Raw genomic sequence first — 26,856 nt, forward strand, 5'->3', positions numbered from 1 at the left:
GGAAATTAGTGTTAGGCCTCATGCACACGACCGTTGTTTTATTCCGTGTCCGTTGTTCCGTTTTTCGTGATTTTCTCCGGACCTATTGACTTTCAATGGGGTCCGTTGAAAACTCGGCTAATGCACCGTTTGCCATCCGTGGTTCCAGTCCGTCCAAAAAATATAACCTGTCCTATTTTTTTCACGGAAAACGGTTCGCGGACCCATTCAAGTCAATGGGACCGTGAAAAAACACAGAGGCACACAAGATTGTCATCCGCGTCCGTGATCCGTGGTTCCAGTCCGTCAAAAAAATATAACCTCTCCTATTTTTTTCACGGAAAACAGTTCGCGGACCCATTCAAGTCAATGGGACCGTGAAAAAACGCGGAGGCACACAAGATTGTCATCCGCGTCCGTTTTTTTCCCCTATCATTTGCATGGCAAACTTGACTTAGATTTTTTTTTTTTACTTTCCTTCATGTCTGGTGATCCTCCAAAAATAAAGGAAGACAAACGGATCACGGAACAACGGAACCCAACAACGGTCGTGTGCATGAGGCCTTATACTTTCTAGTTCACAGATTAGGGTGTCGACAAGATTGTATGTAGATTAGTCCTTCATTGTCGCCCTGTACTGTAAATCCATATACCGTCAGCCCCCCCGCATTTCTAGTGCGTCACCTGACCCCCTTTGAATTGGGGTCATTTTCCGGCTGATCGCGTACGGTTAGATCGACAGGTCTATACTGACGCTCCACACCCCAGTGTCCCACTAAACATCCATCCGGGATCGCTATATGGGGGCACCAGCGTTGAATAGAAGGCCTATGTTTAGCAGGATTTCCTATTCATAGTAGATTGGAGGGCAGCCTACCAATTCTCCACCGCCATGTGGGCAGCCTACCAATTCTCCACCGCCACGTGGCAGCCTATATTCAATTCTCTCAGCCCGCTCAACGCGTTTCTGTGACACTTCATCAGGAGCTAGGTTTTAGGGTCTGATAGGCGGTAGTACTATCTAATACTCGCACCGGCGGTCTCGTGCAGCGTATCGACACCGATCATGGGAACAGAGGCCCTGCTCCCCCGTTTGAATGGGGTGGCAGACACACATGCGCGTCCGCCACTCTATAGTACAAGCGCTCGGCTATCTCCGGCAGCGCACATGCGTTACTCATGCTCCATTCAAGCACGTGGGCCTCCGTTTCCGTGATCGGCGGTTGGACCCCCATCGATCAGACACATCTCCTATCCTGTGGATACGGCATAAGTTGCGGTAATGGCACAACCTGATTGAGATGCCCGTATTTTTTGTCCATGTGCTCGCCGTTGCACGCACGGACCCACAGAAGTGATTGTATGTTACCTATGGGCCATTAATGTCTCGTCTGATCCCAGAGGCAGAATATTGGGACCTCAGTGGTTTCTGGAGCAGCTCATCCGTACATACACTATCTTCGCTGTGGCTCCGCACGTACGCCACTGTCCATTCTGACTGGTGGCGCTGCCAGGTGCCCTCCATGTTTTTTTTTTTTTTCTACTAGAAAACCCTTTTTAAATCTGCAGAGCCAAGGAAAAGAAAATCAGAAGTGACCACAGGGTCCCCATGCGTGAGGCGTTTGCACGCAGTTCCTGGACATACAGAAATTTGGAGATTTGTATTCAGTTTTGCTAGGATTTTATTTTTTATAATGATCCAAGGTTTCTGTGCCAAACCTACCTTGGTCTTTCAGTTCTCACAGATGTCCATGGTGCATTTGGCTATCCTTCTCAACTGAGAGACTATGATCTCTCCAGAAAGGGGGCCGCGTCAGATTAAAATAAAAGCTGATCCCCTCCCCAGAAACAGCGCCACTTCTCTCCGCAGGCTGTGTCTGGTACTGCGGCATTCAGAGTAACGGGTCTGAGCTACAATCCCAGCCATAACCTATGGAGGATATTGCGGTTCAGCCCCATTCTCTTAAATGATGCAGTACCAGACGCAGCCTGCAGACAAGAACGGCGCTGTTTCTGATATGTCGTGCAATCCCTTTTACGAAAATGTAGAAAAAATGTATTCTAATACATTACCGTATTATTGTAGGGGAAGCTAATAAATGATGCAGGAGAAGAGTTCCCTTTAAAGGGATGCTTCACCTACTATACAGGCACCTTATCATGAACAGTCAATGGGTGGAATTTTGACATTTTCCTTCCTTTATTTACTAAAGTTATGTAAAAAAAAAAAAAGGCTAATATGGTGTGATGCCAGCGTGCGCCGTCTTGAGCAATATCATGGATTTTACTTTGTCTTGTAATTTTGTTTGCGATTTTTCTGTTTGTCTCCTCTTTCAAACACTTCACTCTTCCCCCAATTCCTTTTCTTTTCTTCTCAAGTGTTCCTTAGAGAGTCCACCTCTGTGTCTTCCCCCTACGTGGACTGGCAATAGCAAAGCGAAGTAACCAGGGACTGGTGGAAACGTTTACCTTGCACCTGAGGCTGAAGCGCGGCAGTGGAGCAGGACCCCCCCCCCCCCCCCTTTCCCCTGCTCTTTTTGTATTACTGATCCCTTATGGACTTTATATAGCCATAAATATTCGGGTGCTTATTTCAACATGGACACCTACAGGCCTCCTGTACACTCACCATACTGAAGTTTGGGAAATCAGTCCGCCTTTAAATTTTTTTTTTTTTTTGCGCCATGTCGACTCCTTTAACTTCCTCATCTTTTTGAGTTGTTGATTTATAGGGGTGCTCTACCTGGATAAGGTCTTGTTACGTCCTGCAGGGGGCGCGGTGAACCATGGCATAGAGGAAGGCCCGGTGTAAGTTATCTGTGCAGTGCTACTGTGCATCGTGTTTTGTAAAAGCCTCAATTGATGACCCAAAACAATAAAATTCCCATGTAAAAAAGAGCAGTCGGTGTGTTGGATTTCCTTGGCATTGGGTTACAGGGGCTGCTTTATGCCAAAAACAACACATCTACCCATGGGTTTTGTGTAGTATTGCAGCTCGGGTTCAGTGACATAAATGGAGCAGAGGTGCAATACCACCTATGGACAGGTGTGGCGCTGTTTGGGGGAGAAAGCGTCCATGAATTTCTGTTTACGACCCCTTTAAATGGATCGTGTTGGGATTTATGTCTCTGATACTAGAGGGCTGACTAGCCCCAAATATGAGTCATCGGAAGGTCAGAGCAGGCAGTGGACAGGATCATGAGAGGCTAGCAGGCGGTGGACAGGGGCATGAAAGTTTAGCAGAGAAAGGATAATTACATGAGAGACTAGCAGAAGATCAGTGTAGGTGAAGAATAGGTACTTGAGAGACTAGCAGAAGGTCAGGACAGGCAGAGGACAGGATCATGAAAGACTACCAAATGGTCAGGGCATGCAGAGGACAGGATCACGAGAGACTAGCAGAAGGTCAGAACAGGTGAAGAAGATGATCATGAGAGGTTTGCAGTAGGTCAGTGGAGGTGGAGAACAAGAACATGAGAGTAGCCGAAGGGCAGGCGGAGGACAGTCATCATGAGAGACTAGCAGACGGTCAGAGCAGACTTCGAACAAGAACCTGAGAATATAGTAGAAGGTCATGACAGGTGGAGGACAGGATCATCAGAGACTAGCAGAAGGGCAGGTGGAGGACAGGATCATCAGAGACTAGCAGAAGGGCAGGTGGAGGACAGGATCATCAGAGACTAGCAGAAGGGCAGGTGGAGGACAGGATCATCAGAGACTAGCAGAAGGGCAGGTGGAGGACAGTATCATCAGAGACTAGCAGAAGGTCAGGTCAGGTGGAGGACAGGATCATGAGAAACTAGCAGAAGGTCATAGCAGGTGGTATTTGCATAATACTGGAATCTTATTGCTCTCATACCTAAGCCTTGGAGAAATCATCTCTAAAAAGCCTGGGCCAGAAGGGGAACAGCGGTGGAAGAATTGCAGTGATGAGCGCTGGCTCTTTAAGAGCAGTAAGTGAATGTGCCCACTAGAACCCTGCAGGAGAGAGATGTTGGGCAGGATGACGCACTGGTAGAAGGAGGGCACAGCGATTTTTAAACCCTGCAGGTAACTCTTTAGCTGTGTTTTACACCATATTGGAATTTAAGGGATTCTCCACCTTTTAACTCTATTTACTTTTTGTGCTATTTCACTTCTTTACATATCCTTATAGCAGCTCGATCTCTCCTTTTCTGATACACAGCTCCAAAACTCCTGCACAGACACAAAACAGCAATCTGGCTGCCTGAAGTGAACACTAGAGGGAGCTCATAGCATACTGCGTTATTACTGACTTTAATGTATCAACAGTATGCGACGAGCTCCCCCTAGTGGTGGATGAAGGCAGCCTCAATTTATAGCTATGCAGGGGATTTGGTGCTTTGTATCAGAAAAAAACAACTGCATATACCTAAAGATATAAAAAGAGATACATCCACACTGAAATTGTGAACGTATTTAGCGATCTTTATGAATCTGATTGCAGTGGAAAGATTAGGTGTTATATTCTAGGGGTGATCCACAGCTACTATTTCACCCGGTTCCAGGCCCCCCTTTTATGTCCGATATGTTCCCATGGACCTGTAGGTGCTCAGTTCTTATTTTGTCCACAGGGAGGGGATGCATGACTTCCATTGCTTTGCACAGGGAAGGAAAGTAGTTAATAATTTGACTTTTTCCACTTGGGAGGAGACGAGACTCCTCCACCTCCTCCTCCATCTCTCCTCACAGTCGGTGCAGGGATTCCAAGCATTCCTCTGCCAGTGTGGAGCTCAGCCGGCCTGGTACCTCCTCGCCCCCCACACACCTGCAGCACAGAGGTGAGTGTCCCCTGAGACTTACTGCACAACATCAACAGGCTGGAGACGTCTTATAGATGAAGTGAGCCTCAGTGCACTGCTGATTCTCTACCCAGCACTCGCATAGGGGTCACTGCCGGGCAGTTCTCATAGGATTATGAGGTTCTGCAGCAGCTGAGGTGTGTATTGTGATGTTCTGCAGCAGCTGAGGTGTGTATTATGATGTTTTGCAGCAGCTGAGGTGTGTATTGTGATGTTCTGCAGCAGCTGAGGTGTGTATTGTGATGTTCTGCAGCAGCTGAGGTATGTATTATGATGTTCTGCAGCAGCTGAGGTGTGTATTATGATGTTCTGCAGCAGCTGAGGTGTGTATTATGATGTTCTGCAGCAGCTGAGGTGTGTATTATGATGTTCTGCAGCAGCTGAGGTGTGTATTGTCATGTTCTGCAGCAGCTGAGGTGTGTATTGTGATGTTCTGCAGCAGCTGAGGTGTGTATTATGATGTTCTGCAGCAGCTGAGGTGTGTATTATGATGTTCTGCAGCGGCTGAGGTGTATTATGATGTTCTGCAGCGGCTGAGGTGTATTATGATGTTCTGCAGCAGCTGAGGTGTGTTTTATGATGTTCTGCAGCGGCTGAGGTGTGTATTATGATGTTCTGCAGCAGCTGAGGTGTGTATTATGATGTTCTGCAGCGGCTGAGGTGTGTATTATGATGTTCTGCAGCGGCTGAGGTGTGTATTATGATGTTCTGCAGCAGCTGAGGTGTGTATTATGATGTTCTGCAGCAGCTGAGGTGTGTATTATGATGTTCTGCAGCAGCTGAGGTGTGTATTATGATGTTCTGCAGCGGCTGAGGTGTGTATTATGTTGTTCTGCAGCAGCTGAGGTGTGTATTATGAGGTTCTGCAGCAGCTGAGGTGTGTATTATGATGTTCTGCAGCGGCTGAGGTGTGTATTATGATGTTCTGCAGCGGCTGAGGTGTGTATTATGATGTTCTGCAGCAGCTGAGGTGTGTATTATGATTTTCTGCAGCGGCTGAGGTGTGTTATGATGTTCTGCAGTGGCTGAGGTGTGTATTATGATGTTCTGCAGCAGCTGAGGTGTGTTATGATGTTCTGCAGCGGCTGAGGAGTGTATTATGATGTTCTGCAGCAGCTGAGGTGTATTATGATGTTCTGCAGCCCCACACAAATGTATAATACACACTGCAGCTGCTGAAGAAACTCATTTTTATACTTGACCTACCGGTGACTGACAGCTTCTGCGGGAAGAGATAAGCAGCGCCTCTATGAAGCACCGCTTATCTCTGCACTGCTGTCAGACATATGACTTTTACATGTCCGGAGCCGCCGCCGTCTCTCCTCTTCCTCACTGCTCTTCTTGCGTTTCTCGCAGTATGGATATAAATCCATCTATGAAGATTTCTCTGGGATCCAAGGAAACCATGACCCTAATAGAAGACCTGGAGCGACGTCTGAGGGGTCAGATCGATAAAACGGAGCGCCTGAAGCTACGCGTGGCTGAGGTAGGTACTCCGATAAGTCACAATGGGATGGGGGCATACCTACCATCAGCATGTGCCATCCTCCAAGCACTGAACCATGCCGACCTGATTGGGCCTTTTACTTGCTGCATTAAATATCCGCATTAGTTTCCTGGTAGACTTCTGTGTGTAACTGGCAGCCAATGGTAGTGAGAAGAGCTGCAGTATAAAGCATGGTGAAGACTCCAGATTCCACTATCCCACATCTACACTGTCTTCTTCAGGCACTCGTCTGTAATGTCAGCAGTACCGGCTTTGGCCTCATGGAACGTACCAACGTGGACTTGAAGACGGGTTTGGCAGAATATGCCGGCTTTCTTTGTCATCTTAATGAACGCGTGAAATCATTAGAGATGGGTACCACCCTCCTGACACAGGTATATATGAGAGGGCACGCCCTACATACATGGATATTGAGTAAGAGACGTATTGAAGCACATGGGGGCCCCAACCCAGATCTTACATTAAAGCCTATGAGCCCCATATACAAAGGAGAAGGGGGTCCCGTTGTTTTAGGTGAGGGCACCCAGGGCAAGATTTTTGGTCAAAGCAAGTCACAGTGGGCCTTGGGTCTTGCCATGTGACCCTCCAGCCCACTAGTCCTTGGCATCTAACCAGGTTGTATAGCAGACGACCCATCTATAGGAAAAGCAGGCTATTGCTGACAGCCACCACTAGGGGGAGTTTGCTGCATTTTCTGCTATACTGCTCCCTTTGCTGTACAGATCTATATGCAGTGTGCTCCCCCTGGTGGCACCTGCAGGCAGAGCATATATATATATATATATATATATATATTTTTTTTTTTTTTCCAGGATTTTCTTATTAATGGCCTATCCTCAGGATAGGACATCAACATGAGATCGGCGGGTGTCTGACTCCTGGTGCTTAGGCCTCTTCCTAGGCCACGTAATTTCACTTTCATCGGTCACATGGCCTAGATGCTGCTCAATCCTATTCAAGTGATACCAAGCACGGCCTCTATTAAATGGGTGGCGCTGTGCTTGGTGATCTGTGAGGAAGCTGCGGCGCTCACAGAAGCTCCGGTGAGCACCACGTCCTCCTCAAATAGCTGATCGGCTGAGGTGCCAGGAGTCAGACCCCCCACCGATTTAATATTCATAATCTGTCCTCGGGATAGGTCATCAATATGAAATTCCCAGAAAACCCCTTTAATTTAAAGGGAATCTGTCAGCAGTTTTGACAGTATGCTAAGCTGCTGACAGCACTAGGCAGGGATGCAGGAGAGCAGGACAGACATACCTGTTGCAGAGCTTTTATTATCAGGAGCAGTGAGAATATGAACTTTTATTCTGCCAGGTCTCGCTCTTGCAAGAGCTTCACTGTGAGTTGCTCTCTGCACTGAGCTGCTTCACCCCCTCCTTCACTGAGTGATTGCATGCTACATCTCTCACGCAGAGGAGCTGTGAAGCGGCTCTTAGAGCACTTTACAGTGAAGCTCCGCCTACTGGGCACTTAAAGGGCATGTTTAGGTTAAATTAAAATTCTTGCAGCATCAGTGAATATTCTAAAGTCACGCCACTTCTCTCCTTCCAGCTCTGGGGAAGGATGCATTATGATTTTCACTCTGAAGCTCTCTCTACCAGTGTATGAGCAGTTGGTATACTAACAGGCGACCATGATGTTCTCCTTGCAGGCACGTACGAAACCTAGGAAATGGGGCAGCAGCAGGCGGGCATCAAGACCCTACCACTCGTATCCTCCTCCCCTTGAAGATACCCAGTCTGAACTAGGATGGTGCCCTGTCTGGCAGCGCGGAAATAGCGACACTGCTTCCGAGATGTCTTGTGCTTGGTGACCACCTGCAGTAACATCGAAATATCGCAACGGCTGTAATAAAATGACTGAATATATATATATAATCTTGAACCGTCATTTCACGTCCCCGTGTCTGACTATGAGAAACATGGCTGCCTATTTCCAGAAACAGCACCTGTCCGTAGGTTGTGCCTGGTATTGCTCTCCATTGAAATGAATGGGCATAAGCTGCAATACCACATACAGCCTGTGGACAGGCGCCGCGCTGTTTTTGGAAAGAAGCAGCCATGTGTTTCTGATCCTGGACCACTTCTTTAAAGGGTTATCCCATGATTAACATAAAAATAATAATCAGACATCATACAGTACATGACAATCTCTTTCTTGCCTCACATGGATCCAGAGATCTCACCATTCATTGCTGCAATTGTTCTGCTAGATTTATTTCAAGCTGGCAGCTCGGGGGCGTGTCCCTTCTCAGGGGTCGTGTCCCTTCTGCTGCAGCTGGTGGCAGTTGAAGGATGGAACTGAGCAGGTGCTTCCATCTCGGTGAGCAGGACAGAGAAATTTGAAAAAGAGCAATCAGCAGGTGGCGCTATACAGATAGATTTTATAGAATAAATCTATAATACATTTTTAATTACATGCAATTACAAAATAATTCAGATCCAGGTGCTGGTTTGAAAACGGTATACTATATGTGGGACAACCCCTTTAAGGCAGCAGTATACCATATGTCTGGTGTGGCCTCTGGGACCCAGGCACCCCACAGATGATGAATATTGGGGTGCCGGCTATCGATTGAAGACTGTGGGAGGAACAGTCAATACAGGAGATATGGGCATCACCAGTGATCTGATAACTCCCTGCCAGGGCTGTGGGAACACCCATTCTGCTGGTTATGGCAGCCTGTAGTCTGTAAAGGCTGCTGTGGCCTCTATAAACAGCACCTCCATTCAGTGAAAAGCGTCTGCACTACATTCTATGCAAAGGGAGAGACTGTTCTGGGGGGCACTGTGGCTGTCTCTGTTATGGGGGGCACTGTGGCTGACTGTTATGGGGGGGGGGCTGTGGCTGTCTCTGTTATGGGGGGCACTGTGGCTGTCTGTTATGGGGGGGGCACTGTGGCTGACTGTTATGGGGGGCACTGTGGCTGACTGTTATGGGGGGGCACTGTGGCTGTCTCTGTTATGGGGGCACTGTGGCTGACTCTGTTATGGGGGCACTGTGGCTGACTGTTATGGGGGGCACTGTGGCTGACTGTTATGGGGGGGGGGCTGTGGCTGTCTCTGTTATGGGGGCACTGTGGCTGACTCTGTTATGGGGGCACTGTGGCTGACTCTGTTATGGGGGGGGCACTGTGGCTGTCTCTGTTATGGGGGGCACTGTGGCTGACTGTTATGGGGGGCACTGTGGCTGACTGTTATGGGGGGCACTATTGCTTACTCTGTTATGGGGGCACTGTGGCTGACTGTTATTGGGGGCACTGTGGCTGACTGTTGGGGGGGCACTGTGGCTGACTCTGTTATAGGGGGCACTGTGGCTGTCTCTGTTATGGGGGACACTGTGGCTGACTCTGTTATGGGGGGGACTGTGGCTGACTGTTATGGGGGCACTGTGGCTGACTGTTATGGGGGCACTGTGGCTGACTCTGTTATGGGGGGCACTGTGGCTGACTCTGTTATGGGGGGCACTGTGGCTTTCTCTGTTATGGGGCACTGTGGCTGACTGTTATGGGGGCACTGTGGCTGACTGTTATGGGGGGCACTGTGGCTGTCTCTGTTATGGGGCACTGTGGCTGACTCTATTATGGGGGCACTGTGGCTGTCTGTTATGGGGGGCACTGTGGCTGACTCTGTTATGGGGAGCACTGTGGCCGACTGTTATGGGGGGCACTGTGGCTGACTGTTATGGGGGGGGGGCACTGTGGCTGACTGTTATGGGGGGGCACTGTGGCTGATTCTGTTATGGGGGCACTGTGGCTGACTGTTATGGGGGCACTGTGGCTGACACTGTTATGGGGGGCACTGTGGCCGACTCTGTTATAGGGGGGACCTTGGCTGACTGTTATGGGGGTCACTGTGGCTGACTGTTATGGGGGTCACTGTGGCTGACTGTTGGGGGGGGGCACTGTGGCTGTCTTTGTTATAGGGGGCACTGTGGCTGTCTCTGTTATGGGGGCACTGTGGCTGACTCTGTTATGGGGGGCACTGTGGCTGTTATGGGGGGGCACTGTGGCTGACTGTTATGGGGGGGCACTGTGACTGACTGTTATGGGGGGGCACTGTGGCTGACTGTTATGGGGGGGCACTGTGGCTGTCTCTGTTATGGGGGCACTGTGGCTGTCTCTGTTATGGGGGCACTGTGGCTTTCTCTGTTATGGGGAGCACTGTGGCTGACTGTTATGGGGGGCACTATGGCCGACTCTGTTTTGGGGGCACTGTGGCTGACTGTTATGGGGGGCACTATGGCTGACTGTTGGGGGGGGCACTGTGGCTGACTGTTGGGGGGGGGCACTGTGGCTGACTGTTGGGGGGGGGGGCACTGTGGCTGTCTCTGTTATAGGGGGCACTGTGGCTGTCTCTGTTATGGGGGGCACTGTGGCTGACTGTTATGGGGGGCACTATGGCCGACTCTGTTATGGGGGCACTGTGGCTGACTGTTATGGGGGGCACTGTGGCTGACTGTTGGGGGGGGCACTGTGGCTGACTGTTGGGGGGGGGGGCACTGTGGCTGTCTTTGTTATAGGGGGCACTGTGGCTGTCTCTGTTATGGGGGGCACTGTGGCTGACTCTGTTATGGGGAGCACTGTGGCTGACTGTTATGGGGGGGCACTGTGGCTGTCTCTGTTATGGGGGCACTGTGGCTGACTCTGTTATGGGGAGCACTGTGGCTGACTGTTATGGGGGGCACTGTGGCTGACTGTTATGGGCGGGGCACTGTGGTTGACTGTTATGGGGGCACTGTGTCTGTCTGTTATGGGGGCACTGTGTCTGTCTGTTATGGGGGCACTGTGGCTGACTGTTATGGGGGGCACTGTGGCTGATTCTGTTATGGGGGGCACTGTGGCTGACTGTTATGGGCGGGGCACTGTGGCTGACTGTTATGGGGGGGTACTGTGTCTGTCTGTTATGGGGGCACTGTGTCTGTCTGTTATGGGGGCACTGTGGCTGACTGTTATGGGGGGCACTGTGGCTGATTCTGTTATGGGGGGCACTGTGGCTGACTGTTGGTGGGGGCACTGTGGCTGACTGTTGGTGGGGGCACTGTGGCTGACTGTTGGGGGGGGGCACTGTGGCTGTCTCTGTCATAGGGGGCACTGTGGCTGTCTCTGTTATGGGGGGCACTGTGGCTGACTCTGTTATGGGGAGCACTGTGGCCGACTGTTATGGGGGGCACTGTGGCTGACTGTTGGGGGGGGGGCACTGTGGCTGTCTCTGTTATAGGGGGCACTGTGGCTGTCTCTGTTATGGGGGGCACTGTGGCTGACTGTTATGGGGGGCACTATGGCCGACTCTGTTATGGGGGCACTGTGGCTGACTGTTATGGGGGGCACTGTGGCTGACTGTTGGGGGGGGCACTGTGGCTGTCTTTGTTATAGGGGGCACTGTGGCTGTCTCTGTTATGGGGAGCACTGTGGCTGTCTTTGTTATAGGGGCACTGTGGCTGTCTCTGTTATGGGGGGCACTGTGGCTGTCTCTGTTATGGGGGGCACTGTGGCTGTCTCTGTTATGGGGAGCACTGTGGCTGACTGTTATGGGGGGGCACTGTGGCTGACTGTTATGGGGGGGCACTGTGGCTGACTGTTATGGGGGGCACTGTGGCTGTGTCTGTTATGGGGGCACTGTGGCTGACTCTGTTATGGGGAGCACTGTGGCTGACTGTTATGGGGGGCACTGTGGCTGACTGTTATGGGGGGGCACTGTGGCTGACTGTTATGGGAGGGTACTGTGTCTGTCTGTTATGGGGGGCACTGTGGCTGACTCTGTTATGGGGGCACGGTTATGGGGGCACTGTGGCTGACTGTTATGGGGGGCACTGTAGTTGATTCTGTTATGGGGGGCACTGTGGCTGACTGTTGGTGGGGGCACTGTGGCTGACTGTTGGGGGAGGCACTGTGGCTGTCTCTGTTATAGGGGGCACTGTGGCTGTCTCTGTTATGGGGGGCACTGTGGCCGACTGTTATGGGGGGGGCACTGTGGCTGACTGTTATGGGGGGGCACTGTGGCTGACTGTTATGGGGGGGCACTGTGGCTGATTCTGTTATGGGGCACTGTGGCTGTGTCTGTTATGGGGGCACTGTGGCTGACTCTGTTATGGGGAGCACTGTGGCTGACTGTTATGGGGGGCACTGTGGCTGACTGTTATGGGGGGGGGCACTGTGGCTGACTGTTATGGGGGGGCACTGTGGCTGACTGTTATGGGGGGTACTGTGGCTGACTGTTATGGGGGCACTGTGTCTGTCTGTTATGGGGGGCACTGTGGCTGACTCTGCTATGGGGGCACGGTTATGGGGGCACTGTGGCTGACTGTTATGGGGGGCACTGTGGCTGATTCTGTTATGGGGGGCACTGTGGCTGACTGTTGGTGGGGGCACTGTGGCTGACTGTTGGGGGAGGCACTGTGGCTGTCTCTGTTATAGGGGGCACTGTGGCTGTCTCTGTTATAGGGGGCACTGTGGCTGACTCTGTTATGGGGAGCACTGTGGCCGACTGTTATGGGGGGGGGGGGCACTGTGGCTGACTGTTATGGGGGGGGGGCACTGTGGCTGACTGTTATGGGGGGGCACTGTGGCTGATTCTGTTATGGGGCACTGTTATGGGGGCACTGGCTGACTCTGTTATGGGGGCACTGTGGATGACTGTTATGGGGGCACTGTGGCTGACACTGTTATGGGGGGCACTGTGGCTGACACTGTTATGGGGGCACTGTGGCTGACTGTTATGGGGGCACTGTGGCTGACACTGTTATGGGGGGCACTGTGGCTGACACTGTTATGGGGGCACTGTGGTTGACTGTTATGGGGGCACTGTGGCTGACTGTTATGGGGGGCACTGTGGCTGACTGTTATGGGGGGCACTGTGGCTGACTGTTATGGGGGGGGGGCACTGTGGCTGACTGTTATGGGGGGGGGGGCACTGTGGCTGACTGTTATAGGGGGCACTGTGTCTGACTGTTATGGGGGGGGGACTGTGTCTGACTGTTATGGGGGCACTGTATCTGTCTGTTATGGGGGCACTGTGGCTGATTCTGTTATGGGGGCACTGTGGCTGACTCTGTTATGGGGGCACTGTGGCTGACTTATGGGGGCACTGTGGCTGACACTGTTATGGGGGGCACTGTGGCTGACACTGTTATGGGTGCACTGTGGCTGACTTATGGGGGGGCACTGTGGCTGACTGTTATGGGGGCACTGTGGCTGACTGTTATGGGGGCACTGTGGCTGACTGTTATGGGGGGCACTGTGGCTGACTGTTATGGGGGGCACTGTGGCTGACTGTTAGGGGGTGCACTGTGTCTGACTGTTATGGGGGGGGGGACTGTGTCTGACTGTTATGGGGGCACTGTATCTGTCTGTTATGGGGGCACTGTGGCTGATTCTGTTATGGGGGCACTGTGGCTGACTCTGTTATGGGGGCACTGTGGCTGACTTATGGGGGCACTGTGGCTGACACTGTTATGGGGGGCACTGTGGCTGACACTGTTATGGGTGCACTGTGGCTGACTTATGGGGGGGCACTGTGGCTGACTGTTATGGGGGCACTGTGGCTGACTGTTATGGGGGCACTGTGGCTGACTGTTATGGGGTATATATACAAGAAATCCGCAGCACTCGTCAATGTGATAAATCCAAGGTGGTTTATTCCATATACAGCAAGATGGTGCGACGTTTCGACCTAACCCGGTCTTTCTCAAGCAACAAAATGAATTTAGTCTGTGTGTGCTTTATACCATACAAAGTGGGTGGAGCTATCGCTTCCCCAGGTGAGGCGATATATCCAATTATATCCAAATACATATACATCGTCATAATAATGAGGATTGTTTCCAATCCAGTATGGTGAACAATCTTAGTGACATATAAACATATACACTTCTATATAAAAATAACATTGTCTCCTACCCTAAGGTGACGTCCCCGGGGTTCTAACCCATGTCCGCAATGTTCTTACAGCGCGCTGAACTCAGCGTCCCGGAAGTCGCACTGCGCATGCGTGCCCGCCTACCATCAGCCAATAAAAGAATTCTTTTCAAGTATCGCGTCATCTGTTGTCGATATCCACAGGCAAAAGTGTTTCCCGGCATCGCACTAGATGTCCCGAATCATGACGCAGGTAGTTACCATGGGGATGCGGCTATTGACACAACAAACTGCTGGATCATCCGCATTACCCCACATGCTACCTCCTCATTATATAGATAGTGAAAGGGTGAATGGCGGTGGGTGGAAAGGTCAATGTCATCGGTCCTCAGGCAGTAACATTTAAAATAACTCTATTAAATCACGGGATTCAAGTCCCTAAATGTTATATGTGGTTCCTCCAGGTGGAATACCGATTTCACTCGGTTCTCCCCCCTTCCTGAGGATACCCCATACCCATGCATACTTCTCCTTATGAAAGTGTACATGTCCCCATCCGTGACATCAGATGAGACATGTATACACTTTTCAGGGCTATTTTCAGTCGCTAAGGGCACCACACGGATCGATCACAGCAAAGTGACAACAGTCCAGGTGGCCCACCGCGGCTGTCCACTCATGCATCATTATATGTTCAGTGGCCATGGACCAACGTCATGCACTTACCACCGCCTGCCAAACCCAAGCACCATACAATGTCAGATATCAGGCTGAGTTAAACGGGGTCAGCATGGGAAAATTTGCGGATCAGGGATAGTCCCGGTGAGGTCCATCCTATGGGGGGACAAGAATAAATATATAAAAAGAAGTGTTAAGTGAAACCCATACATAAAATCCTCACAACAATAACCTTTGTTGGGCACAAAACTTAGTTACTAAAAACAAAAAAGAGTTTGTTCATCTATACTATGTGAAAGAAACAGGGATCCCTTACAGGAAGACCCCCAAGTTGAAGTCCCTGTTGAGTCCCCTTGGTTCCCGTGTATTTAACCTATATATCCACTTAAGTTCCAATTGTTTTAGAAGGGTTTCTCGATCTCCCCCCCTCCTAAGTGGTGGTATTCCATCTATTACCTGGAACCTTAATTGTGACACACTGTGTCCCAATTTGTGGAAATGTTCCGGTACTGGAAGGTCCAGGGCTTCCTTGCGGATTTTGGACTTGTGGATGTTACCCATGCCTAGGCTGTTGCCACTGTAATAACATGGAAAAAGGTAAAACATTTGTACATCCACATACAGGGAAAAGATATGAGATCAGGCAGTTTTATACCTGTAATTCAACTCATGTTATGTACTGTATATCCTTCAGTGCCCATGTGGGCTCCTCTATGTGGGGGAGACCACACAGGAGGTCAAAAAGAGGATTACACAGCACAAGTCCAAAATCCGCAAGGAAGCCCTGGACCTTCCAGTACCGGAACATTTCCACAAATTGGGACACAGTGTGTCACAATTAAGGTTCCAGGTAATAGATGGAATACCACCACTTAGGAGGGGGGGAGATCGAGAAACCCTTCTAAAACAATTGGAACTTAAGTGGATATATAGGTTAAATACACGGGAACCAAGGGGACTCAACAGGGACTTCAACTTGGGGGTCTTCCTGTAAGGGATCCCTGTTTCTTTCACATAGTATAGATGAACAAACTCTTTTTTGTTTTTAGTAACTAAGTTTTGTGCCCAACAAAGGTTATTGTTGTGAGGATTTTATGTATGGGTTTCACTTAACACTTCTTTTTATATATTTATTCTTGTCCCCCCATAGGATGGACCTCACCGGGACTATCCCTGATCCGCAAATTTTCCCATGCTGACCCCGTTTAACTCAGCCTGATATCTGACATTGTATGGTGCTTGGGTTTGGCAGGCGGTGGTAAGTGCATGACGTTGGTCCATGGCCACTGAACATATAATGATGCATGAGTGGACAGCCGCGGTGGGCCACCTGGACTGTTGTCACTTTGCTGTGATCGATCCGTGTGGTGCCCTTAGCGACTGAAAATAGCCCTGAAAAGTGTATACATGTCTCATCTGATGTCACGGATGGGGACATGTACACTTTCATAAGGAGAAGTATGCATGGGTATGGGGTATCCTCAGGAAGGGGGGAGAACCGAGTGAAATCGGTATTCCACCTGGAGGAACCACATATAACATTTAGGGACTTGAATCCCGTGATTTAATAGAGTTATTTTAAATGTTACTGCCTGAGGACCGATGACATTGACCTTTCCACCCACCGCCATTCACCCTTTCACTATCTATATAATGAGGAGGTAGCATGTGGGGTAATGCGGATGATCCAGCAGTTTGTTGTGTCAATAGCCGCATCCCCATGGTAACTACCTGCGTCATGATTCGGGACATCTAGTGCGATGCCGGGAAACACTTTTGCCTGTGGATATCGACAACAGATGACGCGATACTTGAAAAGAATTCTTTTATTGGCTGATGGTAGGCGGGCACGCATGCGCAGTGCGACTTCCGGGACGCTGAGTTCAGCGCGCTGTAAGAACATTGCGGACATGGGTTAGAACCCCGGGGACGTCACCTTAGGGTAGGAGACAATGTTATTTTTATATAGAAGTGTATATGTTTATATGTCACTAAGATTGTTCACCATACTGGATTGGAAACAATCCTCATTATTATGACGATGTATATGTATTTGGATATAATTGGATATATCGCCTCACCTGGGGAAGCGATAGCTCCACCCACTTTGTATGGTATAAAGCACACACAGACTAAATTCATTTTGTTGCTTGAGAAAGACCGGGTTAGGTCGAAACGTCGCACCATCTTGCTGTATATGGAATAAACCACCTTGGATTTATCACATTGACGAGTGCTGCGGATTTCTTGTATATATATTCTGACGTTGGGATCATCAGCCAGGGTCCCCATCTGCGTGCACCACTACCTTCAAGGTATTTTCCTGAATGGCTTTCCCTTATGTGGGACAGTAGTGCTGCCAAACCGTTTTTGTATATTGACTGTTATGGGGGGCACTGTGGCTGACACTGATTTGGGGGCACTGTGGCTGACTCTGTTATGGGGGGCACTGTGGCTGACTGTTATGGGGGGGCACTGTGGCTGACTTATGGGGGGCACTGTGGCTGACTGTTATGGGGGGCACTTTGGCTGACACTGTTATGGGGGCACTGTGGCTGACTGTTATGGGGGGCACTGTGGCTGACTCTGTTATGGGGGGGGCACTGTGGCTGACTGTTATGGGGGGGGGGGGCACTGTGGCTGACTGTTATGGGGGGCACTTTGGCTGACACTGTTATGGGGGCACTGTGGCTGACTCTGTTATGGGGGGCACTGTGGCTGACTCTGTTATGGGGGGGCACTGTGGCTGACTGTTATGGGGGGGGGGGCACTGTGGCTGACTGTTATGGGGGCACTGTGGCTGTCTCTATTATGGGGGGCACTGTGGCTGTCTCTATTATGGGGGGCACTGTGACTGACACTGTTATAGGGGCACTGTGACTGACTCTGTTATAGGGGGCACTGTGGCTGACTGTTATAGTGGGCACTGTGGAATTCCTGTGACTAAACACACGGTATTCAGCACTGATCTCTGTGAGCCTTAGTCTGCAGCTATTGGTCGGCGCTACAAGTGGTCTACAACTTCCGGCAGCAACCAACCAATCACAATCCGAGCTTTCAAACAGATCCGCCACGGTAACCATGGTAACACGCTTCCTCGTTCCGCAGCCTGCTCGTGGCTTCCGGTTTGCCTTACCGTCTGGCTGTGATGTAGGGCGCGGGGTCTTAAAGCCGTCATGTTCCACAGCACGTGGGGCCCCGGGTGCGGGATTAGGGCGGTGCACACCGGGCTGACGTGCGGGGTGCTGTCGGTGCTGTTCCTGCATGACACTGGCAAGTATCTGCGACATTAGCCTGGCCATGAGTCATGACAGCTCCAACAGGGTTGTCAGACACTTCATGTTTATATGTGTGCAGCTCTGCAGTATACTGCCCTTTGCTGAGCAGGATTCTGGGAAAGCTGGGTGACTGTAGTATTCTATACTCCAGGAATGTATCCTAGAAAAAGGGGAGGCCCCCGATAGTCCCATCCCACTGTCCCTTGGTGTATGTCATGTTCTGCCAGGGGCGTAAAGGGGTTAGTCTGGGGTCTATACCCAGGGTGGGGGGATTCTAGGATCCGTAAACAGGAGGGTCTGGCTTCAAATCTATTATTGGGGTCTGTAAAGTGGTAGGGTGGGATCTGTGAACAGAAGTTCTGGTCTAGGATCTGTAAACAGGGGCCTAAGATCTGTAAATCGGGTGGTCTTGAAGTTCTGTAAATGGAGTTGGGTCTAAAGTGTGTAAAGGGGTAGTATGGGATCTGTGAACAGCAGTTCTGGTCTGGGGTCTTTAACAGGGGGAGAGGTGGAGTCTTGGATCTGTAAACAGCGGGGGCCTCGAATCTGTAAATTGGGTTATCTCTGAAATGGAGTAGTATGGGAATAGTAAACCAATAGGTTTTGGTCTGGGGTCTATAACGGACGGGTCTAGGATCTGTAAACAGCGGGGGCCTTAGATTCTGTAAATGGAGGGAGGGGAATCGGAGGTGTGTAAGAGGGTTGTATGGGATCTGTAAACAGCAGTTCTGGTCTGGGGTCTATAACTGGGAGAGGTGGAGTCTAGGATCTGTAAATAGGGGAGGTGTGTAAGGGGGTTTGGCTTTGGGGTCTTTAATCAGTGGGGGCCTAGGATCTCTAAAAGGGGGTTTGAAGTCTGTAAGGGGTTAGTATGGGATCTGTTAACAGGAGTTCTGGTCTGGGTTCTATAACCAGGAAGTGGGGAACTCTTGATCTGTAAACAGGAGAGTCTGGTCAGAAATCTATAATCAGGGTGGTAAATGGAGTGGGGGTCTGCAGTCTGTAAAGGGGTAGTACGGGATCTGTAAATGGGAGTTCTGGTCTGCGGTCTATAATTGTGGGGAGTCTAGGATCTGTAAACAGCAGGAGCCTAGAATCTGTGAATTAGGTGGTCTCTGAGTTCTGTAAAGGGGGTAGTATGGAATCTGTGAACAGCACTTCTGGTATGGAGTCTATAACCAGGGAGGGGGGATTCTAGGGTCAGTAAACAGCTGGGTCTGGTCTAAAAGCAATACTTGGGTGGTTTAAGGTCTGTAAAGGCTGGTATTGGATCTGTAAACAGGAGTTCCGGTCTGGGGGGCTCTAGGGTCTGTAAACGGAGGTTCTGGTCAGCAGGGGCCTAGGATCAGTAAATGAAGGTGAGGTCATTAAGGTCTGTAAAGGGGCAGTGTGGGATCTGTAAGTGTTCTGTGGTCTATAACGGGCAGGGGGGTCTAGGATCAGTAAACAGTTGGGGGCCCTCGATATGTAAACTGAGGACTATAAAGGAGGAATATAGGATGTGTAAACAGGGGTTCTGGTCTGGGGACTTAGACAGTGGGATTCAGTTTTCTTCTACTGTGTCTGATAATCTGTAATTTTTGCTGCTATCAGGTCCCATTGGTGCCGGATTAAAGAATTTGTACTAGGGGCCCCTGCACCCCCCTCACAGTCATAGAGGGAAGTGATGATAGACTCTCTGCCTGCAGCCGCCACTAGGGGGTGCTCACTGATCTGTAAGGGAGTTCACCTCTTACTCTGAATGCAGTGAGCTCCCTCTGGTGGTGACTGCAGGCAGCTACAGTAGGATGTTATCTATGACTGAGCTGTGTACTAGAAAATCTGCCGCTTTGCATTATGTTAACCCTTTTGTCTCTTCCAGATTTGTTTTCTCAGGAGAATGCCTGGATCCACCCAAAGCCGTTCATGTTTGTCCTGTTGGTCGGGTGCTCCACAGCGCTGTATTATGGGGTGTCGCTCATGGACCCGGGCTATATACTTACCGACTATGATGAGAAGGTGAACCGGCCGACTATCTTTTACATGTGGGGGTGTCCCAAAGGGAAAAGAAGGATCGGGCTGTTGAATTTCGACATTCCCAACCCTTTGTTTCCACAAGAGATAAGTCAGTAACCCAGGGGTCTAGCAGCAGCTTATTTCCCATCAGAAAACATGCCCACTCGGCCAGGCATGCACGTGGACAGGAGCTCATCATCTTTGTCTCCTTTCAGTATGATCCCCGTCCAGGGAATGAGGGGCAGGAAATGACATCACTGAACCCCGGGGCGGTGCGGACGAGGCGCTGTGGATACTGCCTGTTAAAGGTACGGTGCAGGGTTCTCATCCATGGGTATAGCAGCTGAGCCCAGTTTAACCCTTAGAGGACCTTATTATCCGTTTTTGCATTTTCATTTTTCACTTTCCGAAGCCTTAACTTTTGTTTAAAATATTTCTGTTCACATTAAGCCTTATGAGGGCTTGATTTTTGTGGGACAAGTTGTAATTTCTAATGGTTCCATTTCATATTGCATACGATGTAGTGGGGAGCAGGAAAGAACTTCCAAATGGGGTGGAATTGGAATAAAAACGCAATTCTGCCACAGTTTTTTTAATTAATTAATTTATTTTTATGGCGTTCCCTATGCAGTAAAAACTGACCTGTTACTTTCATTCTCCATGTCAGTACGATTACGGCAATACCACATATGTATAGTTTTTTTTTCTTGCGTTTTAATACTGGAAAAAAATAAAAACCTTGAAAAAAAATTGTATGTGACTTTTTATTCATTTGTCGTACGGGATAAATATTGTTTTTGGACGTGGAGATGCCTATAATGCGTTTTTTGGGGGGGAAAGGGGGATGCTTTGAACTATATATATATATATATATATATATATATATATATATATATATATATTTTTTTTTTTTTACTTTTTTTTAAGTCACCCTAGGGACTATAGCTAGCAATCATTAGACTGCCAATTGTCTATCCATCACAGAACAAGCCATTCACTTATATACCAATACAGTGCTGCCACCTGCTGGCCTGTATTGGTATATAGAAAAAATGTGGGGGGTTGAGCCCGCACAACCTGCCTGTAGGTGCACATCACTATGGCGAAATACATATACAAACGGAAAATGCAAATGTGATCGCACACTACATCCAGCACTCTGCCCTCCATGCTGGATGAGACATTGGTTTATATTTTGGCCAAAGCATAGTAAGCCACTCACCGCGTCAAGGTCGTCTCATGAGTGGTCCCTAACTCTTGTTCCTACCTGTTTATGGGCCATGACAGCCACATAAAGTCCAGGGAATGCAGGTCACCATGCAAGCCAAGTACACTCTGCTTTTAACCCCGTCCGGTGCCATTACAGCTTTCATCGGATCCAGGGATGCAAGTACCAACATGCACGCTGAGCCCACCATATACTTCTCCTGGAGCCAGATGGCTAATGGTAGGTTCTATATAAGCAGACTCAGTTTTATACTGACTTTAAAACCAGCCTCCAGGACAGATTGACTGGTCAGGTGTGCATGACTCCAAGGAGATCGCCACGCCTCCAATATATACTACAAAGAAAAAATGTGGGGGGTAGGAACAAGAGTTAGGGACCACTCAAGTGAGACGACCTTGACGCGGTGAGTGGCTTAATTACGCTTTGGCCAAAATGTACACCAATGTCTCATCCAGCATGGAGGCAGGGCAGAGTGCTGGATGTAGTGTGCGATCACATTTGCATTTTCCGTTTGTATATGTATTTCGCCATAGTGATCTGCACCTACAGGCAGGTTGTGCGGGCTCAACCCCCCACATTTTTTCTTTGTAGTATATATTGGAGGCGTGGCGATCTCCATGCAGTCATGCACACCTGACCAGTCAATCTGTCCTGGAGGCTGGTTTTAAAGTCAGTATAAAACTGAGTCTGCTTATATAGAACCTACCAGTAGCCATTTGGCTCCAGGAGAAGTATATGGTGGGCTCAGCGTGCATGTTGGTACTTGCATCCCTGGATCCGATGAAAGCTGTAATGGCACCGGACGGGGTTAAAAGCAGAGTGTACTTGGCTTGCATGCTGACCTGGATTGGTATATACCAGTGATATCTATCAGAGCCTGCTTGAGGCTCCGGCTTATCACTGCAATATAACAACTACCCCTATCTCGGCTGGGGAACGCTGTTTAGGGTGCAGGAGCACACGGCTCTGGCGTCTGCACCGCTCAGATGGCGTGGTCACATTTGACCACGGCATCGAGGGGTTAAATGTATGTGACCAGCCTTATAGCTGATGACAGACATTAACCACGGGCCTCTGCTGTTTGAAACAGCAGAAACCCGATGGTTATGGCACCCACTGTACGCGGGAGCCATCTTTAAAGTGCCGACTTCCGCCGTACATGTACAGTAGAGGTCAAGAAGGGGTTAAGTAAATGTAATACCTGACATGGACAAGGGTGGCACTATTTCTGGAGAAAAAAAAAAAAAGACAATTTTTTTCTTATTCTGGACTACCCATTTTAAAGGGGTTGTGTCATTAGAATGCAGGGAAAACGCCCAATTGCTGTGGGGATCTGCGACCAGCCTGTCGCCACTAGAGGGAGCTCCTTCCATATGGATTTATACAGCTGGTGCTGAGTTCAATAGGAGTTGTAGAAATCTGCATACAGGGAGCTCCCCCTAGTGGGGGCCTCAGGCAGCCAGAACCTTATCATTTCACTGCCTTTGCCCTTGGGTTTGAGCTTCATCCTTTAGCCCAGTGCTGGTTTAGTAATGTGTTGGATGTCTTAGGATTAAATGAAGCCTTATTATTCTATAATGAAACATTATACGACTCTGCTTGCTGTCAGGGAATGGAAACCTGGCCCCGTCCTAGTCCTCGCACAGCAGAGTGTTTGGTAGTGGTTACCTACGTTGGTACACTATATCAGCCCAGTGTCGGACTGGATAGACTGGTACACTGTGACAAATCCTCAGCTGTGAGCAGGATTAGATCAGGACTAGTGTTGAGCGAACTTCTGTTTTAAGTTCGGCGTCTAAAGTTCGGCTTCCGGTTAGCGGAGAATCCCGATATGGATTCCGAATTCCGTTGTGGTCCGTGGTAGCAGAATCAATAATCGGCCATTATTGATTCCGCTACCACGGACCACAACGGAATTCGGAATCCATATCGGGATTCTCCGCTAACCGGAAGCCGAACTTTAGACGCCGAACTTAAAACAGAAGTTCGCTCAACACTAATCAGGACTAAAACAGTGAGGAATTGAAACACAAGAGGATTGTACATGGGACTGCTGCCCGGGACATGGAGGTTACTGCACTAAGATTTGATCTTCTCTCATCCCATAGCAGCCGATGAGATCTCGGCATTGCAAATCCTGCCAGCGCTGTGTGCGGAGGTACGATCACCACTGCCCCTGGATTAGTAACTGTGTGGGAGAGAAGAACCATCGCCTCTTCATCTTGTACCTGGCTCTTCAGCTGATGGTGCTGCTCTGGGCTTTCCACATCGCGTGGTAAGTGAAATCGTGATACGTCTCGGGCTCCAAGTTGGCTGCGTGGCTGCCTGATGCATACTGTGGATTTTGGTAGTCCGTGACACTTCCTGCTTGTTCAGCTCCAGGGAGGGTTTTGGACCACAGTCTGCATCAGACAGTCTGGGAATCGCCAGATCCTCAGAGCGATAAGAGATCACCAGGTAAGTGTTCTGTTCGTCCAGTTAATGGGAATTAGGCGTACAGTCAGAGCAGGCTTTGGGGGGTCTTTGTTAGGTCCCCGACTGCCATGGCAATGCATTGGCAACCCACAGGTGCCATTAGTGACAGAGGCATTTCTCCTCCCTCTGTGTAATTGCCTAGGATGCCGCGGACACTGCTGACGGCGGCATCTAATTTTAGTGGCTGGGATCAGAGTTATGTCCGATCTCGGCTGTTACAAGGGAAATTCAGTTCAGTCAGTGCTGGTTTGTTGCTGTGTATCAGCGCAGGCTGCTATGGCGTCTGTTCAGCCCCAGTTCCTGCAGCGGCTGTGCTGATACACCATCCTGGACCTCAAAAAATGGAATACTCGATAAAAGCATAGTTAGGTGCTAGAAGAACCCATGCCGCCTGGTTAGCTTGTCCTACAGTGTCCGTGCTTCTCTGCTTGAGATAATCGGGGGATGAGTCTTCAGCAGTGGGCGCCCTCTGTTGAATACACGTACTTGTAAAGGGCGCGGGAAGTGGGTTATCCTGGCACAGAGCAACTACACATTTTATTAAAGGGAATATCCAGGATTATGGCCATTTTTCACTGGCCACTGTAGGGTACTTACCTGCTTCCCGGCTGGTTTACAGATGCAACCTTCTGCGCTCCTGCAGCCAATGACTTGCCTCAGCAGTGACGTGTCCCCAAGTGACACATCTCTGCTGGGACACATGCCACCAGTCATTGGCTGCAGCGGCACACATACCCCAGATGAAAGGAAACCAGCTGGAGGCTGGAATAATGCCAAACGGAGCGGCGGGGAGAAGAGATGATTTTATTTCATTAGGTATCACCCGCTACAGAGGCTAGTTAAGGTCATAATCCTGGAAAACCCCTTTAAGAGTGAATCCAGCTATGGAGTGTAATACAAGCAGTATAAGTAATATATGCGCAAAGTACTTCTTTGTATAAAATTAGTACATTTAAGCCCATTTAGGTAAGTCTCCACCTTTTATGGATTTTTTTATCTTAAAAATTCTTTGACGATTAATTTCTTAATAAATCTTTATATTGGGTAGAGTTTTGTTTTTCTGATGAGCCCCAAATCCCCCTTATAGGCATGAAGGTAACATTCTGAATACCTGCAGCCACCACTAGGGGGAGCTTCCTGCATACAGAGTTATTATGGAGTGCAACAAAGAACCAGTAACCACAGAGCTCCCTCTGGTGGTGGCTGCAGGTATTCTGCATGCTATTTTTTTTTTTTTAAATGTATGTCTCTGCAGGGGCCTGGAGCAATGTAATATTTTAAGGAGTCAATCAGCACAGAACTGTCGGGTAGATGGGATGACCCATAGGCAGCACCTCCCAGTTCGGGATGATGTATATGTATGCGTTCTCTGCACAGGTCTGGATTCCATGCTGAAGAGACCTGGACCGAGTGGCTGCACGCCAACATCTTCTTGCTTGCGGCCTTCATTGTGATTGGCATCTTCACTGTGGTGGTGAGCCTGCTGCTGGTAAGCCACCTGTACCTCATCTCCTGCAATGTCACCACCTGGGAGTTCATGTCCCACCATCGCATCTCCTACCTCAAGCAGTGCGACTCTGACACTAACCCCTTTGACAGGGGCATCCTCCGCAACCTGTGGAGCTTCTTCTGTACGTGCGGGAACGTGGTCTGGGAGCGGGTTTATTTCAGAGACATGCTTAATGCTGTGTGAGACAAACCAAATCCCCTATAGAAAGCGCAGCGCCTGGCATTGGCCTCGGGTATTGCTAGTAGGTGCCGTCGCCAAAACCAGTGTTGTGGTTTTATTGTTTCTCAGGACAATGGGGACAGTGCTCAGAAATCCAGATCACTGATCCTCCCTCTACATCCACAGCAGCCGACCTGTATACAGAGACTACACTGATAAGGAGGTGTGTGCTGGCACAGTCAGTATTTAGAGGGTACGTCCACTTTTGCATCCAAGCGTCAAAAATTAAACAACAAAAAAAAGTTATTTCAGAGCTACAGTTGCGTGTATACAGCTCCTAATTTCCATAATTAAGGGGAATTCCGGTTATATACACACAGGATAAGGGATAACTATGAGAGCGGTGGGCACCCCATACTCCATGGAGCCCCACAAAATGAACAGAGCAGGCGGTTGGGCATGTGTGCATTTGCTCCATTCATTTCTATAGGAGTGACGGACAGCCGAGCGCGGTACTCGGCTAATTACGGAAATCCTTTAGAAATGAATGGAGCAGCGGGGTGTAGCCCAACCAGCCGCTCTGTTCATTTTTGGGGACCCCTTATTTGTGATCGGTGGGAGTCCTAATAGTTATCCCCTATCCACAGGACTTCATATAACTGAAATACCCCTTTAAAGATGCAGACCACTCCCTTTTAAGTCAATGATGCTTTCATCCCTTCTAGTGCTTGATGTAAGCTAGTGCACGGCTGCACCCGGGTTTTGGAGACATAGGAAAGCTCCTGACAGATTATGTCAGGGGACAGAAGGATGAGGCAAACAAAATATTTTCACCGATCCTTGTTCTCCGATGAGATAATCCAGCGCCAGAAGTTCTCTCCTCTCTTCCCCTGGACAACCCATACAATTTGTTTCGGCCAAGTTTATGTGTAGGATGGAGTCGGCCCAGCAATCAAGAATATTGAATGTGTACAACTGGCTTAACATCTGCGTCTGATACGTCTGTCTAATCATAAAGCCTAAGATATTTCCCTCGTACAGGATAAACACCAGGTCATGTTTCTGGCAAGGACTCGTATATTCGGCGCCAGAAATGGGAGCACATCCCCCGTCTATGCATCCAGTGCAGTCCCGACCTGCATTTCTCTCAAGGGAGAGGTCCCAGCCTTCGGATACGCGCTGCGGCCTGAAAATTGCACTAATTTTTTTCTATGTTTGTGCTGTCCGTTTTATAAAGCTGTTCATGTTGTAATAAAGAATCTGTTATCAACGCCTGATGTCTACTCAGATCTGCACGAGACTTAAAGGGGTTGTCCGGGTTCAGTGAATGAGGCGCAATACTACACCCAGCCCATGAAAGAAACAC

The 26,856-nt window shown here is 49.4% G+C and overlaps 1 protein-coding gene across 2 annotated transcripts; it reads left to right on the top strand.

Moving 5' to 3' along the window:
- Positions 1 to 17,918: 17,918 nt before the first annotated feature.
- Positions 17,919 to 25,915, top strand: ZDHHC12 (zinc finger DHHC-type palmitoyltransferase 12). 2 transcript variants are annotated; one of them, XM_040405714.1, is made up of 5 exons: positions 17,919 to 18,118; positions 19,985 to 20,121; positions 20,334 to 20,426; positions 23,458 to 23,621; positions 25,199 to 25,915. In XM_040405714.1, exons 1-5 carry the CDS (start codon positions 18,022 to 18,024, stop codon positions 25,512 to 25,514), a joined length of 807 nt encoding a protein of 268 aa, XP_040261648.1. In that variant the 5' UTR covers positions 17,919 to 18,021; the 3' UTR covers positions 25,515 to 25,915. The 2 variants fall into 2 exon arrangements, with proteins under 2 accessions (XP_040261648.1, XP_040261647.1); XM_040405713.1 differs by having other exon boundaries at positions 17,923 to 18,118; positions 23,455 to 23,621; positions 25,199 to 25,908.
- The last annotated feature ends 941 nt before the right edge of the window (positions 25,916 to 26,856 follow it).

Source organism: Bufo bufo, chromosome 8, assembly GCF_905171765.1.
Source record: "Bufo bufo chromosome 8, aBufBuf1.1, whole genome shotgun sequence".
Classification (NCBI taxonomy): Eukaryota; Metazoa; Chordata; class Amphibia; order Anura; family Bufonidae; genus Bufo; species Bufo bufo.

Bases quoted from the DNA above. Each gene is read 5' to 3' on its own strand.
- ZDHHC12 (XM_040405713.1), top strand. From the start codon at position 18,022: ATGTTCCACAGCACGTGGGGCCCCGGGTGCGGGATTAGGGCGGTGCAC. The intron at 18,119-19,984 runs GCAAGTATCTGC...TGTCTCTTCCAG, and splicing joins GCTGTTCCTGCATGACACTG to ATTTGTTTTCTCAGGAGAAT. The intron at 20,122-20,333 runs GTGAACCGGCCG...GTCTCCTTTCAG, and splicing joins TTACCGACTATGATGAGAAG to TATGATCCCCGTCCAGGGAA.